The sequence below is a fragment of the Dermacentor albipictus genome, unplaced genomic scaffold (genome assembly GCF_038994185.2).
Source record: "Dermacentor albipictus isolate Rhodes 1998 colony unplaced genomic scaffold, USDA_Dalb.pri_finalv2 scaffold_23, whole genome shotgun sequence".
Classification (NCBI taxonomy): domain Eukaryota; kingdom Metazoa; phylum Arthropoda; class Arachnida; order Ixodida; family Ixodidae; genus Dermacentor; species Dermacentor albipictus.
The window spans coordinates 2,437,161-2,453,638 of record NW_027225577.1 but is presented as its reverse complement, the minus strand read 5'-3'; the positions used below and the strand labels follow the sequence as shown (position 1 = coordinate 2,453,638).

At 49.3% G+C, this 16,478-nt stretch overlaps 2 protein-coding genes across 6 annotated transcripts in view; one reads left to right on the top strand and one right to left on the bottom strand.

The window, feature by feature from the left end:
- Positions 1-16,478, top strand: part of LOC139052441 (flavin-containing monooxygenase 5-like) — a 144,410-nt gene that overhangs the window by 12,994 nt on the left and 114,938 nt on the right. The gene's annotated exons all lie outside the window — the stretch shown is intronic.
- LOC135898891 (flavin-containing monooxygenase 5-like) overlaps positions 1-16,478 on the bottom strand; it is a 101,334-nt gene that overhangs the window by 3,664 nt on the left and 81,192 nt on the right. For all 4 annotated transcript variants that reach the window (XM_065428089.2, XM_070529540.1, XM_065428088.2 and 1 more), the window contains 3 exons: positions 4,638-5,057; positions 2,994-3,228; positions 1,837-2,208 (listed from right to left, as the gene is read on the bottom strand). In XM_065428089.2, the coding sequence (XP_065284161.1) occupies positions 1,837-2,208; positions 2,994-3,228; positions 4,638-5,057 (1,027 nt within the window). The remainder of the gene's footprint in view (positions 1-1,836; positions 2,209-2,993; positions 3,229-4,637; positions 5,058-16,478) is intronic.

The window sequence follows — 16,478 nt, the reverse complement described above, 5'->3', positions numbered from 1 at the left end:
GACGCGCCCCAGAAAGGCGTGACAAATGGAGTGTGCCGAATGTGTAGATAACGGGACATTCATGGTATTGCGACATTGCGTTGATAACGTTGGCGCGTAACATTTCCCCGTCTTATGCGTTTGAAACGAGGAAGCGGCATGCGCAGGGTGCGCTCGTGTTGACGTACATACGCGGCTTTATCTCGACATTTTATTAACGCGATAGCGTTAAGGAGCTCGTGTCGCAGAAAAGCCGGTGTCGTCGGTGTCGGGTGTCGGCGGCGTTGACCGTGAGCGATAAATCACGGCAGGCGCTTCATAAATAAAAAGCAACTTCCAAGATTGGCCCGGTGGGAATCGAACCCGGGTCTCCGGAGTGTGAGACGGAGACGCTACCACTCAGCCACGAGTTCGATGCTTTCAAGCGGTGCAAACGCGCCTCTAGTGAATGCGGTGTTGCCTTCGAAACGAGCCGTGGAAAGTTATACTGCGGTGTATATCGGTAATTATGAACATGTAACGTACAGAAGTCACAATTACACGAGTTGCGAAGTGCGTTTCCGCTGCATTTCTTCTGCACTTTCCGCACACGCAGAGCCATCTTGCGGCAAACACAGAAGACCCCCTCCTCTCAATGTACGGCGCTGCCCCGACAGGAGGCGCGCCGCGCGCGCATTGGGACCGCTGTTAGGCGCGTCGCGGGACTCCCTCTCCCCTGACGACGCTTCGCCGTGCTCCCGGTTTAGATTACTATCTATCTCTCTGCCCGTGCCGATCACGACGTTTGGCTGGCGTAGATCGTTTCCCCTCCGAGACACTGAGTTCTTTGGTTCGTTTCGTTCGCTCAGGCGCACGTTTCGTTGCCGCGCCGAACGCTGCGTTGCTCGACGCTCACCGCGTGATAGGTGGGCGCTAACTCCGATGCGGGGCGCATCGTAAGTGATTGCTGTGCCGTAGCGCATTGTCTTATACCCCTTGGCGGGTCGACGGGAACGCTGTCGCGTCCCACTCTTGAAGGCGAAGCTTAAGCGTCCTCCAATTTTTGTCTGCCGCTTTCGCGCGTTCTGCGCTATCTTCGTTCACCGACTGCCGCCGAACAGTCTCAGGTGAGTGAGAAACTCGGGGCATCCTCCATGGCACCCCAGGTCATTCACTGCGTAGTGTATAGGGTGCGATAAGTGTAGCAAGCGTAGTGCACGCGTAGCGACAAAGGACGCCTTTCCTGGGCGTCACTGCGACTCGTGAAGCTTTAAAAGACAGTGTTGGTGGGTAGCTGTCACGAACAGAAATCTAGCGAAATGAAATTGGAGGAGCGGCGGTATATAGCGTTCGAGTTTGGTAGCGGGTGCTCGAAGCAAGGTGCTTTTCTGTGATGCTTTTGTGGAAATATAAAATTTCTCTGCTTTCGCAACCACCTGCTCCCTATGAGACCTGGCAAAACATGCTAAATTAGTGGGCGAGGGCTTAAACCGTGCTAGCTCACATGGCACTCACGTCGAGATACAGCTATTCGTCCACTTTTAAGAAAGGCTGACATAATTTATAGTATCTATATACGCATCTTATCACCTGCTCGGAACCCAACAGATTTTTTATTGTGTTATTCATCACACATAGAAGTGCTACCGACACTGGTTCATAGAACGTTTAAGAAGGTGGGCTTATAGACTTCCTGTGAAGGCTTATGGATTATAGGCATTCTAAGTAAAGTCTCTGTAGACGGTATCTAGATGATAGCTAAGTGCCTATGGGCTTTCTGACAGTGGTAAATTAAAATATTCGTTCGGGGTCTGGGTGTGCCTTTCGGTGTCTTCATAAATACAAGCTTGCACATATTGCCGTTGCTTCTGAACTCACCAGGTACCCCGTGGCTAGTATGACGACGTCCAACTTCTGCTCGTATCCTTCCTCGTCCTTGAAGATGACGCCCGTCTCGGTGAACTCCTCGACGTCGCCTTTGATGACTATGCGTCCGCTGAGGATGCCGTTGGGCAGCGCGTCATTGATGGTCGGGTGCTGGTTGCGCCAGCGGTGCTTGGGCTTGAGCCGGTACAGCTTGTGACTGAACGCCTCGTTCGAGTACGTCTCGTACATGAGGTTTACGAGCCACTCGGGCGCGTACTTGTTGAACAGGTTCACCGTGCGGCGGTTCAGGAACGAGTCGGCCGGAATGCCCCAGAGGCCCACGCGCCGAATCACCCAGCAGCCACGGCGCGTGCTCAGGTACACCTGCGGATTCACGCGGATTGCACGTGTGGGCAACGATATCGATGCGGAGGGCAGGAGGCAAACAAAAGGACCGCAGGTTACTCGCAGGTAGTTCCGGTCAACTACCATGCACGCGGGGATGGGGAAAAGGAGCACGCGTAGAGAGAGGAAAACAAAATGGAAGCCGAAAGAGCGCAAGTGGCACATTCCAACGCGTTCGTGTCCTTCAGCGCAGACGCCTGTCGTGACCGGTGTCCCAGAACCAGTACTTCTGATACTATACAGAGCTTTCTCATACAAATGAATTACTGGCATGTGCGTACGTGTACATAAGATTACCGGAAAACGTGTTCGGCAACAGCACTGCTGGTTGCTACATCTTTTGACAATGTGGTCGGACGTAAACGGGCTAGGAGCGCCCTGGTGTGGCGCGACTCTTCAAGGTTGTCTAAAAAGTTAAGGAAAGAAAGGGTACCCGGGACGTTTGCTTCGTTACCAGCTAAACGCGGTTTGCAGTCAACTTCAGTTTTAACGCTGAGCATGTTCTGTGCACATTTGGCAAGAAGAGTGTACGGCACTATACCAACATAAAGTGTATTAATGCGTGACACTATACTACACAACGTGCAGGACGCGTGTACTTTGCATGCCCCGCTTTGCGTGTAGCGCGAGTTTATCCATCTTAGTTTATATCAGTCAGAATGTGAGGGGTGGGGAGGCGCTCAGATGGCCCGATTACATAATTTCGCTTGAAGGTCTTCTTCGATGTGTCTTAAGCGAAGCGACTTTCGAGCTCTCCGCCAAACCTTTTCAGCGCAAGGGCACAGGTCCACGGCGACGTCTGCACCCGAGTTTCCGACGCCGATGATGAGGATCTTCTTGTCGCGGAACCCGTCGGGGATCTTGTAGTCGTGCGTGTGCAGAACCTGACCCTTGAACTTTTCCAGGCCCTTGAAGGTCGGCACGTGGGGGATCACGTGGTGGCCCGAGCAGATCATCACGCCGTCAAACGTCTCCGTCCGAGGAGGTTGGCCTTTTGTCCTTTGGGTCGGGCAGGAGATAGAAGAAAGAAGAAAGACAGAGCGATATATTTAGTGGATAATAAACCTCTGATACACAGGCGTCGCTCATAATACTCGATCGCTACGATTTCAATACTTATAGGGAAAGTAAATACCGTTGAAAAAAAAAGATAAGCCACAATAGAAGTGTTTTAGATGCAGAGATACACAAAATACTCATAACAACAACAAGTGCAGGCTGTCAATCTAGAACGTTTTGGGACTTTACTGCTGACGCCGCTTCCAGGCACGAGGTGCGCATGCGCGTCACGGTAGAGCAAGCGCGCACATGTTGATGGCCGAATTTTAAGGGAAGCAGGACGGCAGGCAACGCTCTACGGTGAAAACCGTATCTTGTTTAGTAGCGCACCCTTCACTCATGAACATTTAAGATGATCGACGCAAGCCTGCCACACTGCCCAACGAAAAAGAGGAAATCAAAAAAGAAGAAAGGCAACGACGGGTGGCCTATAGCATCGCATGATGCTACTTGACTCGCACCAGAAAAGTACTACTAATAATAATAATATTTGGGGTTTTACGTGCCAAAACCACTTTCTGATTATGAGGCACGCCGTAGTGGAGGACTCCGGAAATTTTGACCACCTGGGGTTCTTTAACGTGCGCCTAAATCTAAGCACACGGGTGTTTTCGCATTTCGCCCCCATCGAAATGCGGCCGCCGTGGCCGGGATTCGATCCCGCGACCTCGTGCTCAGCAGCCCAACACCATAGCCACTGAGCAACCACGGCAGGTAGAAAAGTACTAAAGGACTCTGCTCGCACCTAACCACCGACAATAGTGTCCTGACTTCTGCGTAATACGGCGATATTCTGGCGTTTAGTTTGGTTGCGATAAAACGCTTTTATTTTCCAGTGGAAGAGTTTCCTAAAGGTTGAGCCACAGTTTAACGAAAATCTCCAGAAATATAGGGAACGGCATTAGAAATAAAATAATCCACCTGAAGCCTTACAAAGATATATGTAATTCGGTAAGGCAAATTGGGAAGCATTGAGTGAATAGTTACAAAACCTTAAAGTTTACATTCAAATAAAGGCGTCTACACGCAGCTCCGAAAGTGGGAGAGGTCGGACATTTTTTACTGGCCGTTCCCTCTCCCCATGTGCGGCTGCGTTACCATCTGAGTGTAGTGTAAAATCTTACCGCAGCTCCAGGGAAAAGAATGTTCCTTCCTTCAACTAACTTTTTCTTTGATTTAAAGTTTGCCCCATTTCGAGCGCGCGGTATTGCTCATCTTTGGTCTTTCAGCTTTCTCCGAACGGTCTTTCAGCTTTGGGTCGCTTGATTACTGGCCACAGCGATACTTCTCCTGCCAGAATGAGTGACAGCTGCGCGCGTGCAGTCGGATTATCCACGTCGACGCTTTACCTGTACGTGACGTCCCAGCGGCCGGTCTCGTCGTAGTCCTCACTCTTCGCGACTCGCGTCACCTCGGTGTTGTAGCGGATGTGCTTGGTGACGCCGAAGTGGTTCGCGTACAGCTCGAAGTAGCGCACCAGGCTCGTGTGGTGCATGTAGTTGGCGAACTCGCGCGGCGGCGGGAAGTCGCTGAAGCTGCTCATCTCCTTGCACGTGTTGATGATGGTGGCCTTCATGAGGGACGGCACGCCGTACTCGGGCACCTCCCGGTACCGCCACAGCCCCCCGAGGGCGTCCGTCTGCTCGAACACCACGGGCTCCAGGTCCTCCTCGAGGCACGACTTGGCGGCCGCCATGCCCGCCGAGCCGCCGCCCACGATGGCGATGCGCTTGCGGCCCCGGTCTCCAAGACCCATGGCCATCTGGTCCCTGCGTGCACGAGGGGAAGGCGGCGGTGAACGTTCGGAACACTCTATAGGCGCGTGTGCGTGCGCAGTCATTTTGAAAAAAAGGCAGTGGATGTCGTTTCTTCCATTTTGGGATTTAACGTCGCGATAGCTGAGGAGTATTCCGTGTTGGGCTAGTTGGCGAAGAGAGGGGCACAATATGGCACGCAGGCACAGCGTACAGACGAGATGGGGGCCTGTCTGTCTTTACCTTATCGAAGACACCCATAAACCCTATGTCCAGTAATACATATGAAAATACGGGTATTTAGATATATGGAACTTGCCCCATGTATGGGAACATACGGGGCATTTATGTGAGGATCATATGGGGATTATATCCGACATGCCCCATGTGACATATGGGAACATACGTGATTTTTTTTAAAAATATGAAACCCCCATAAGTCCGTATGGGGATGTGGGATATGCTCTACATGGAAGAGTGCAGGCTTTTATATGGTACCTCCATTTGTTTATATGGAATTAACGGATATGGGTTTTTTTTCGATAGTGCTTCTCTGTGTTTATGAGTCAGTTCGCGTCCCTTTTCTAATGGACTATGAGGGGCGCTGCAGTAGAGGGCTGCGCATTAATCTTGGTCATATGGGATTTTCAAACGTGCACCCAAACCATGGTACACAGCGGTTGTGCAATTCGATTTCTCTTTTTTTTTTCTTCTGTTCCGCGATGGCAGTTGGGCGGTTCTGTCAAGGAATTTCTTTCACAAGGTACGTAGACAGCCAGACTGCCCTTAGGCTTTGGAAAAACTTCCGAACGCATACTGCCGCTGAAAGGGACACGCGCTTCCTCAATCGCTGGCCACGTTGATCACTCAAGGGACTTAGCGGGAAATTCTCTAGCGTGACCGGACCGCTTGCGACATCCTTGTCCTGAGAGGAGTGGCTAAAGCGCATAATTCAGGTACCCGAAACGCTGAGACGCAGCCATACGGTGCCCAATCACAGTCTCGCGTTTATAGCAGTAAATTGGAGTGTTCAAAACACATTTGACGCAACGGGAGACAACCACAGGCACAGTTTAATTACAATGAACACGAGTACGCCACAGTGTAGTCCTGACTGAATGCAGCAAGAATGGTGACACGAGCGGCAGAATTGTAATATCAGCGTGGAGAGCGGTGCTCTCCAGCATTTGTCTTCTGTTAAGCTGAAGATGAGTGAATTGCACCCATAGATAGACCTCTCGACAGACCAATCAATGGGACTTGAGCCATAGTTAACGCGAGACTTGATAGAATGCTAGTTGGAGAATTAGAATAGTTGAGTGCGCGTGTTTGCAACCGTCTAAAAGAACGGTCATTACGTTATGATCAGTAAGAAAGTGCGATGGCGTAAAGTATTGTCGACAAAGGGACAAGCTATGTTCGGCGTGTCCCATCAAGATCGTAAAATTATAGAAAAACGAAAATAGCAAATATGTTGGTGAGTTCGAAAACTCTGGAAAGATGACAGCGTACTATGGCACTACCAACACCCATGTTGCGAACTTCTGCGCCTGGGCCTTAATTATGACGTAATTTTTGAGTTCCACTGTATTCGATGTCTTGTCGATTCGCTGACTTGGCTGGGAAGTGCAGACCTCATTGAGCTAAGAAAGTATCAGCAAGTTATGAAAACATACAGTTGCTGGCTGTTAGAACATGTAGCAAGTATACGCAGTATTATTCCAGCAGCCAGAAGCCTGGAGCCCAGTAATAGTCTATATCGTAACTGTACCTTGAACGTTCCACTGCTGACACAAAAAAGAAAAAAAAAAGAACGGAAAAAAAGGAAAAGAAAAAGAATGAAACATTTTGCGGTCATGGCTGACGAGAAATCCGTAACGGGCATAACCAATCCAGTCAGTTCCACTCTTACTCCAAAGTGAACGCATGGCAATCGGAGCTGCATCGGAGGTTTCTCTGCAGCTGCCAGGTAAGATACGATCACGAGGCAAAGCAAATGTGGCGTCCACGGTCAACCAGGTGAACAGTTCTATATCTCTCTCTTTCTTTTTTTTCTCTTACGCACGTTATGTAAGCTTAAGGACGAGGGAGAGCTAAAAAGTAAAGGTGCGGCCTTGAATTGGCAGATATTGCCGCTCAGACAATATAATCCCCCCCCCCCCTTTTCTTTTACCCAACTGGGTGTATAGTTTTCTAGCTGGTATAGGTCCCTTATCAATTCACCGGCCCGATAAGATCTACCTGTGCGCCTGAACTGGTCTGCACACCCCTGGCATGCACGTCGACGCCGCGTGTACACGAGTAAACAACCTGCCCTGCGGGTGAGACGATATAAGGCGCCGAGTGGCGGCGCCTTCTCGCGCCAGGCAGGCTCGGCTTGCGGCAGCGGCGGATGCCCGGCGAGCAATACGGTGCTTGGGCAATATCGGTGCTTGGGCACATACGGTGCTTGGGCAATATCGCAACCACGGGTGGCTCCCGCGGCATTGGACTAATTTGCGATCGCCTATCAGGAGTGAAGAAACTCGAATAAACGGTCGTTCCTGCATGCAGTGCATTCTTGACACGGTTCGTGCTCGAGAGGTTGAGCGACACCGCCAGGTCTTGCTGGTTGCCCAGATGTGATAAGGTGCATATACACTACGTACCGCTGTAGCATTCGCGGTGAGCGACCCCTCTCCGCTCGGAAATCAGTTGGCCAATACCCAGGTGCATGCGTTTCGGAAGAGCGCTGCGACATCGTATAGAGTCCCCAGCATGCGTGGTCGACTGCGTGACGACAAAATGGTATTCTGGTCGCGAAACACCGGCAACTCGCGGCTTGTGCCCTTGGACTATAGAAGCAAGGCACACATGGGAGCTATGGATGGGGACATGTTATGGCGAAGAATCAGAAAATGGGAAGACAAAGTAAGAACACGTCCTGTGGGTCACATCTGCCGCTGTCGGAGAAAGTCGGTAAATGATGCCGGTTTTCTCGCCGGGCTAACGAAACCCGTCGTATTACAGTCGCCAAGTCAAATATGGCTTACTTGAACGGTGTAAGGGAAAAAAATGCGGCTGAAATTTATTTTCCAGCCACTCAATAAAGAAGTGGCACTGGACCCTTCCAACTATATAAATTCACCAATGACGAGACCAGCTCCCCACGATCATCCAAATGCTTTAACCCCTTATTTTGTCCGTACTAACACATTTTAATACCTTTTTTTTTCACTCGCACCATTGATGACTGGACTTGCTTGGCTTTGTGGCAGTCGTAGTCACACTTTTGTGCCTGCTGTTATCACATCTGTTGTTATTTTCTTTTTTCCTTTGTTTGGGCCCTCCCTGAATGGACCTCGTGTCCACAGTATGTATAAATGAAGAAATCACCGCCCACGCACTCCATAAAGATGTTTAACCAGGGAAGCTGAAACTTGCGGCCCCGATGGTAATCACTGAGTTAATACCGACGATTCATTAAACGAAGGCTTAGTGGGCAGCCGGATCCTAAGTGCAAAGTTGATGCTTGCGCTCGGCTGCACGAGCCTGTTCTTGTGCCCGGGCTGCAGCATCGGCACAGCGTAGACGAGCTTGTTCCTGGTTCTGCTAGCGGTGTCGCTGATCGAAAGCTGCCTGCTCCTCAGCAGTACGTATGACGCGTGGCCTACTCATATCGGAGCCGCAGAGAAACTGCTGCGAGTGCGCTCTGCTGCGACGGAGAGCAACGACGTCAATACTGGCGTAGCTAATCACGCGCCTCTCCCTTTTTGTTTTCGCGCAGGCGCATGGGGCTGCGCCGGAGAAGTTTTCGGCGTACAGGCTACGGACAGACGGACAGACGAATCGGCTAGCCATATACAGCTACGCTGCAATAAATAAATAAATAAATAAATAAATAAATAAATAAATAAATAAATAAATAAATAAATAAATTCAGTGGCGATTTAGCGGTAAATGCGAGAGAAATGGGTTAGATAATACGTCGCACCTCTTTGAAGTCCTGGATGGATCCATGGTTTAAACTGCGTTCACCACAAAGCAAAGTGTTCTTCAGGAGCTGTTTTTACATATCACACTGCCTCCTAAGCTCTTCCATTCCCTCTCTACCACGTAACCAGCTTCCCACACTTCACACACGTACACTTTCTTTCCGCTTTGACACTCCTAATAAATAAATAAATAAATAAATAAATAAATAAATAAATAAATAAATAAATAAATAAATAAATAAATAAGGCTCCAATCCACGCTGTGGCCAGCGAAGCTGTGATATCATCTGATCCGACAGATCAATGTGACGTAGCCTTGAATTGAGTCCAGCCGAGCTTGTCCTTTATTGTACTTGTCGCGGTGGAGTCCTGAGCCTCAAGGTGGAGTCCTGAGCTCCACTCTCTTTAACCTTGCGCTTATCGACATTGTTGATGTACTTTCGCGGTCCGTGCATCTGTCAATATACGCAGACGACACCTGTATCTGGGCATAAGGGGTGACGTATCTACACGTACGTGCCATGCTTCAGAGAGCGGCTACACTGACGTCAAACTAGAGACCTTCAAGGACGGGGACTAGAGCTGTCATCTGAGAAGTGCTCGCTGGCTGCCTTCGCATGCAAGGCGACGGACCCATACGTCATTAAAATCAATGGACAGGCTATTAGTTATGAGAAGACCCACCGCTTTCTGGGAGTAATAATAGACCGCGACCTGTCCTGGACTCCTCATAATGCCCACATAAAAAAGAAACTCGCCATGATCACTCACGTGCTAAGATTTCTTGCGGGAAGGTCGTGAGGTGCATCCGTACGAGCGATGCTTCAACTTTATACTGTACTTTTCCTCGGGTTCATGCGCTACAGCTTACCTGTGCTGGGCAGGACCCGAAGAACAAACGGACACTCCAGTCGATTCAAGCTCAAGCACTGAGAGTATGCCTTGGCCTTCCGAGATGTGCATCTTCAGCAACGACTGTCGTCATCTTGCCTGATCACCCAATCACAACATATATTTGCGTCGATGCCTTAAGAATGCACATTAGGCGTTTCGCCCAGATTCCACCACACCACTTCGCCTCACTTTCTGCTTCTAGGCTACACTTTGCATTCAGCGGTATTGCTTCGCATCGTTCAGTGTTTTTCTCGAACTTTACACCTGCAGCAAGACCACCATTTATGTTGTGGTGCCTACGTCACCTGGAAGCCCTCCTAGCCATTCCTGGAATCCAAAAGAAAACACAATCGTCATTCTTAGCCCTACAACAAGCCAAACTGCTGCTCCTGCATGAGAAACACAACGGACGCTTTCACATTTACACGGATGGTTCAGTTTCTTCTGCAAGCTCAACAGGAGCAGTGGTTATTCCCGCAAAGTCTGTCTCCATAAAATCCAAGGCATCGCGTACGCCCTCCGCGCTGCTTAGAATTCGTGATTGAAGAACCGTCACATACATCGTCAATCTCCGACTCCAAGGCCGCTCTCCAGTGCATTATGTGACCATTTCATCATGGACCGAATGAACAATAAGTTGCTAACATAAGATTGCTTCATCACCACGAAATAGAGAGATAAAAAAACACAACATAGTTTATTAGTGAATACCAGACTATTGTGGTATCTACTGAAACGACCGTGCAGATGAGGCTGCCCGATCTACTCATGACCGCCTCCATTACAGTGTAGCTACAACGTTATCCAGAACAGACGCAGCTACAGGGCTTCGTTCGCTCGCACGTGAACTTACACTTGCACAGTGGAAGTTGACAGAATTTACCAACGCTCGTTGCCACAACTTGGATCCGAGTGTATGGCTACATCTTCCGTCAGGACTTTCTATAGCAGAGGAGCCGCTTCTGTGCCGCTTGTGGCTTGGCGTGGCCTTCGCGAATGCGTATCATTTCGGATCGGAATGGTCAACAGCCCCAGATGCGATAACTGTAGGTGTGGGGAAACAATCGTCCACCTTCTCTGTGAGTGTCCCCGCTTCAATGCGCCCAGGAAAGAACTTTCAAGAGCGCTAGATAGTATTGACAAACGCCCTTTCCCGGAGGAAAAGGTCCTGGGACACTGGCCGAGACCGTGCTCAGCACAGAAGGCTTTGAAAGCGTTGTTGCGCTTCTTGCGGATAACTGGTCTTAAAGACAGATTTTAAGCAGTGCCGTATTCTTCTTTTCTTTTTCCCCTTTCCTTTTTGCTCTTCTTCAAACTTTTTGCAACATATTTTGTCTATTATCTTTTATTCTCCTTACTCCTTTCCCTAGCACAGGGTAGCCGGCCAGTCTGAGAGCTGGCTAAGTTCGCTGTCTTTCAGTTTAATCCTGCTTCCTTCAGCTAACTTGTGCAAAATGAGTGCTCCCCGAGCACTCATGATGTGGTCGCCTGATCTGCCCAATCCACGATTTTCGCTGCCGTATACGTAATCAGATTTTGGGAGACGCCACTATATACGCAGCCTTGCCCCAGAAAGCTGATGCCGTCGACGCCAAATGCGTCTATCTAGGTCAGTGGCGCAGAATTTTGCTGTTGTTGCTGCTGAGAAAGGCTTATTCGCACGGACGCGTAGGATTATGAGTGACTGTTTGCTTGATAACTGTCGTAAAGCATAGGTTCTAGTGCGTGCTTGTCACACTAAATAACCAATCAGACAATTTTAATCAATAAGAGAAAACTGCAAAACTAAGTGTAAGCGGACACGAAACTGCATCTGTATAAGTAACAGGGTAACCGCACACGTGAGGGTCAATTGCATTATATAACAGTGCTAAGAGAACTTATTTGGCAATGTTAGCTGCGTTGTATCTTTTTATTGAAGCCAATCCCGCGGTCAGGTCTATTTCTTTTTTTTTTGCTTAACAGTACCATTTTGTTTTTCTTACCGTTCTAGCGAACTCCACGAGCGTAGTCTGTTTTAAAAGAGTTGCTATGTACTTTTGCTTTCATTCATCCTCAACAAAAGATTTAGCCGTTTCCGAATGAGGCGTTTCAAATACGCTGGCATAATACCAAGAGTTTGGTTCGGCGACGTGATTCTATACTTGCCTATAATATAACCGGTAAAGAAGAACCGCCGTGGTGGCGTAGTGGCTTTCGCGTTGCGCTGCTAAGGCTCGAGCACGAGATCACATCCCGACCACGGCGGTCGCATTTCGACGGGGGATAAATGCAAGAAACGCACATGTGCCGTGCGTTGGGTGCGCGTAAAAAAAAAGCAAAGCAAGTGGTCGAAATTAATCCGGAGTCCCTCCTACAGCCTGCGTCATAACTTAAATTATGCAAATTAATTAACCTGTAAAAGTCCCACAAGCATTACCTATTCGTGTCGCACAAGCCCGCTGGCGCGATTCAACGATAATGAAGTCATTTGGCGCCGCGAATCTTTTAAAGTGAAACTTTCTCTGCCCCTTATCCGGGGCTTGGCGCTCGTCGTTGGGTTCTCGCAGGATATATTTATGGATATAGATAGACAACATGGGTCAGTGGATGTGCGCTACTGGGTGTGTTTCCATTTTCGCTCAATCTCCCACTGTAACACAAGACGCGGGAAGCCCTGAATGTATTTAGATATGACGCGTACTCCTCTGTGTATGCGCCCACCATCAACATTCTTTCCTCGGCCAGCACCATACATATCGCCTTCCTCCTCGTTACTCAGAGAGAGCCGTCGAGGCAGTCCAGTGGCCTTGGCGTTGTGCTGCTGAGCAAGATGTAGCGGGTTCAATTCCGGCCGCGGCTGATGCAAAAACAAATAAAATAAAAAAAAAGACACGCTTGTGTACTTAGATTTAGGTGTACGTTATAGAAGCCCGCATGGTCAAAAGTAATCCGTAGTGCCCCACTACGGCGTGCCTCACAATCATATTGTGATTTCGGCACATGAAGCCACAGAATTTAATTTTTATTACAGCAAAGCTGTTAAGGGTTCGTTCTCCCAGGATCGTGTCCGTGTGTCGACAGAAAAACACCGTCATCATCGCCACCAGGCGATAACATGCAGGAAGATGCGGATTCAGAGTAAGAATCGGAAGACCAGTGGAAGGCTCTTTTGGTGACGCAAGACCCTGACAGCCAGCTACGGTTGGTGAACAGGGCTCGGGCAGCGGCAGCCAGCCATGGCTACCTGGACTGAGGAGGCCGCACCTTCGGGCTCAAGAAGCCTGGTCTAGCAGTAAAGTTTATTTCTCTCTATTCTCATCCGGCGTCCACGTCACACGCTACGTGCATTCGTGCCTTCGAATACGAGCCGTGATTGATGCGGACCTACTAGAACAAAATTACGTGGGCCGATCCCGAAGATCCGGAAGAGCCGTCGGCGGTTGAAGTTCGCCATTAAGGGGTTCCGTACACAGCTTCGCTGGTCATCCTTCTTCACAAAGTGGAAGGACACTTTATTTTTACTTTACACACTTTTTTGACACTTTTTTTTTGACAAATTATTTCCACACACACACACACACACACACACACACACACACACACACACACACACACACACACACACGCACACGCACGCACACGCGCACGCACACGCGCACGCACACGCGCACGCACGCACGCGCACGCACGCACGCACACGCACGCACACGCACGCACGCACGCACACGCACGCACAGAGAGAGAGAGAGAGAGAGAGAGAGAGAGAGAGAGAGAGAGAGTAAGCTAAATATATGAATAGATAGAACCTGAAATTTGCAGATGCCAAATCGATTTATCGCGTTGGTACAAATGAACAATAAAATCTGTATAAAATACGCTCGCGAGAAAAGGGCACACATCGCGTACAATAGCTGCCGGCAAATGACCTGCAAATCATCGCCCTCACATTGTTTTTTTTATACCCTCAAATCAAATGGTGTCACTTGACTGCGGATTCGACGGGATTATCCCGCGGTATCCGGCGAGGGGAGACAGAATCGGCCTTGGAAATACACCTGCGACTCGTTCACCTCTGTCCTGCAATCGCGTTAGTGTAAGTCTGGTTTGCCGTGGACTCGCAGGCTATCGACAGTCGCAACACCCTGAAGAAGAAATAAATGGGACGCTTTGAGCCGAACGTGCCGATTCAAAGGCGTTTTAGGCGTTGTGCGTCACGTCACGTACGCCTATCGAATTCTACAATGACAACGGCACGGCGAGGAGTATGCATTCGGTCGACGACGTCGAGGCGAGCGCTGAAGACATCGTTCAACTGCGCAACCGTACAAACAGATGGAGCTCGTTTTGTGTTTGCATGGCTTTCGAGACCGTTGAGGAAGCAATTCAGACATGTGAGTTTAGAAGAGGCTGCGAAGAGAAAGGGAAATAGGACAGACAAATAGCCAAGGGGATGTGGGTGAGGAGGAGAGTTGGTTCACGGAAGTCGGCACAAATGGGATTTTCCCATTCACTTGCGATCGACGGAATTAAGGCGTTCTGCAAAGAAGGTGCTGCGAGATTCATCGACCACACACACACACACACACACACACAAACCCACACACACACACACACACGCGCGCGCGCGCGCTGGAAAATGACGTTGTGACCAATGCCTTATAATATCATCATCATCATCATCATCATCATCATCATCATCATCCAAGCTAGAGGAACTTTATCTGAGCAACCTGGCGTCTCTAAAAGCCACCGTGCTGCTTTGGGACTTTGACTAAATGAATGAATTAATCGATCAACCACGACTTTACCTAAGCCCGCTTTTACGGCACAACTTCGGCGGGCAAAGCGCAAGTCAAAAGGGCGAAATTCGGCGCCGTATATAGACCAGAATACGCTAGCCTCGCGCCCAGACTATTTGAACGCATACTCTCGCACCCGGATTGCCCGGTCGACCAGCGCCATTTTGTTCTGGGCTGCCAAAGTGTGTTCGCCGGCGACCAGCACACATGGCTAGCGCTAGCTCTAGGACTCCAAAGTGCGGAAATGTGCCTGTTCACGCGGATCCTAAGTACAAGAAGTCATCTGGGCATCGTTGCGTCGTGTTTGGGTGCCAAAATAACCAGCGGAAAAGGAGCAGGTTGCTTAGCGCTGCTTGCGAAGTGCACAATACACGTAGGGAATCGTGCCGGTGCGGTGTTTTCAGCCTGCACCGATTTCCATCCGCAACGAAGAATGACAAGCTGCGCCACCGGTGGATAGCTGCAGTGAATAGGAAGAACTACCAACCCAGTGAAAATGCACGAGTGAGTATTCGATCTGCGTATACTTTGGTGCCACGTTCAACTTTGCGCCCTACGAACGTAATATGTGTAACACGCAGGTTTGCTCTGAGCACTTTCTGGACAAGCCCACAGAGCAGAATTTCGCGCCGGTGCTTCGCCTTGGCTATAACAAGAAGGCAAGCCTTTTCGTGTTTTCATTCAGGCAGAGCTCCCGACGGTTAAGCGGAACAGTTGAGTTTGCGGTCAGCGATACTTGCAGCTGGTGCACGGCATGACCATTAAGCGTGAACGACAAGTTGTAGGCGATAGTATGTTGCCCTGCTGGTGAGCGTTATTGCTAATGAAAGTAAACCGAAGCCTGCTCGTCACGTAGCATGCGTCCACAAAAACGTAAACGACGACTGCTCGTCGACGAAGGCGTTCTTGCAGCGCGCCTGTCTTTACGAGCTGGTGTTGCAGGTGTCATTCGTAACGAATTCACTTGAGCCTCCTGAGCTCTAAACAGCGTGCGGGCTGTTATGCGGGGCAAAGCGCAAAATTTTTCCGTTCATAAGGCGAGGAAAATAAGGTGCGTAATTATTATTGTATATTGTAAAAAAATTTTGCTCGTTCACACCAGTTTTTTTTTTTTACTGTTTTCTAAGGGAGCGCTAAGAATCCGATATGGCCTCGTACAAGCGAAACAGGTCTGAAACCAGGTAGCTGCAGTTGGTGGGGCTAATTTTTTGGAATGCAGGTGCGGTTGTTGTCTTGCACCAAAGGTTTCCCTGATGATGCAGCTTTAAGTAGGGGTGGTAATTTTATGTGCCCTGTCATGGTTTGTGCAACTGTACAACACCTGCATCCGTCATGCTCGCCCTGTTATACGGGCTTTGACTGCACATGTAGTTGAACATTATAACTACTGTAGTTCCTCATTTTCCAATGAGTGCAGGTTTAGCATCATATGCTGCTTGTTCGGGTGCTGTAGGCTTGTGTTCTGAATGTTGTACTCTTAAGTGGTTGCACGATACAATTGGCCTGGTGCATTTTTTATTTCATTTTGCGAGGACTTTATATCTTCGCAACAGTGATGGCATGGGAAAGAACTACAGCCCTTCTTAATATAACATCTATTTTGTTTTCAATGTGCAGGTGGTGAAGGGCTGGCGTCTGCTAATCAGGCAGTCAAACGACCTCGCCAGTTGGTTGCCAAACACGGCCAACCCAGTAGTGACCATGACAAACAAGACCAAACTGAAAGTGCAGAGGACAATGTTCTGCGTTCTTTAATATGTCACCAACACAGTGCTGTAAAATCCTTC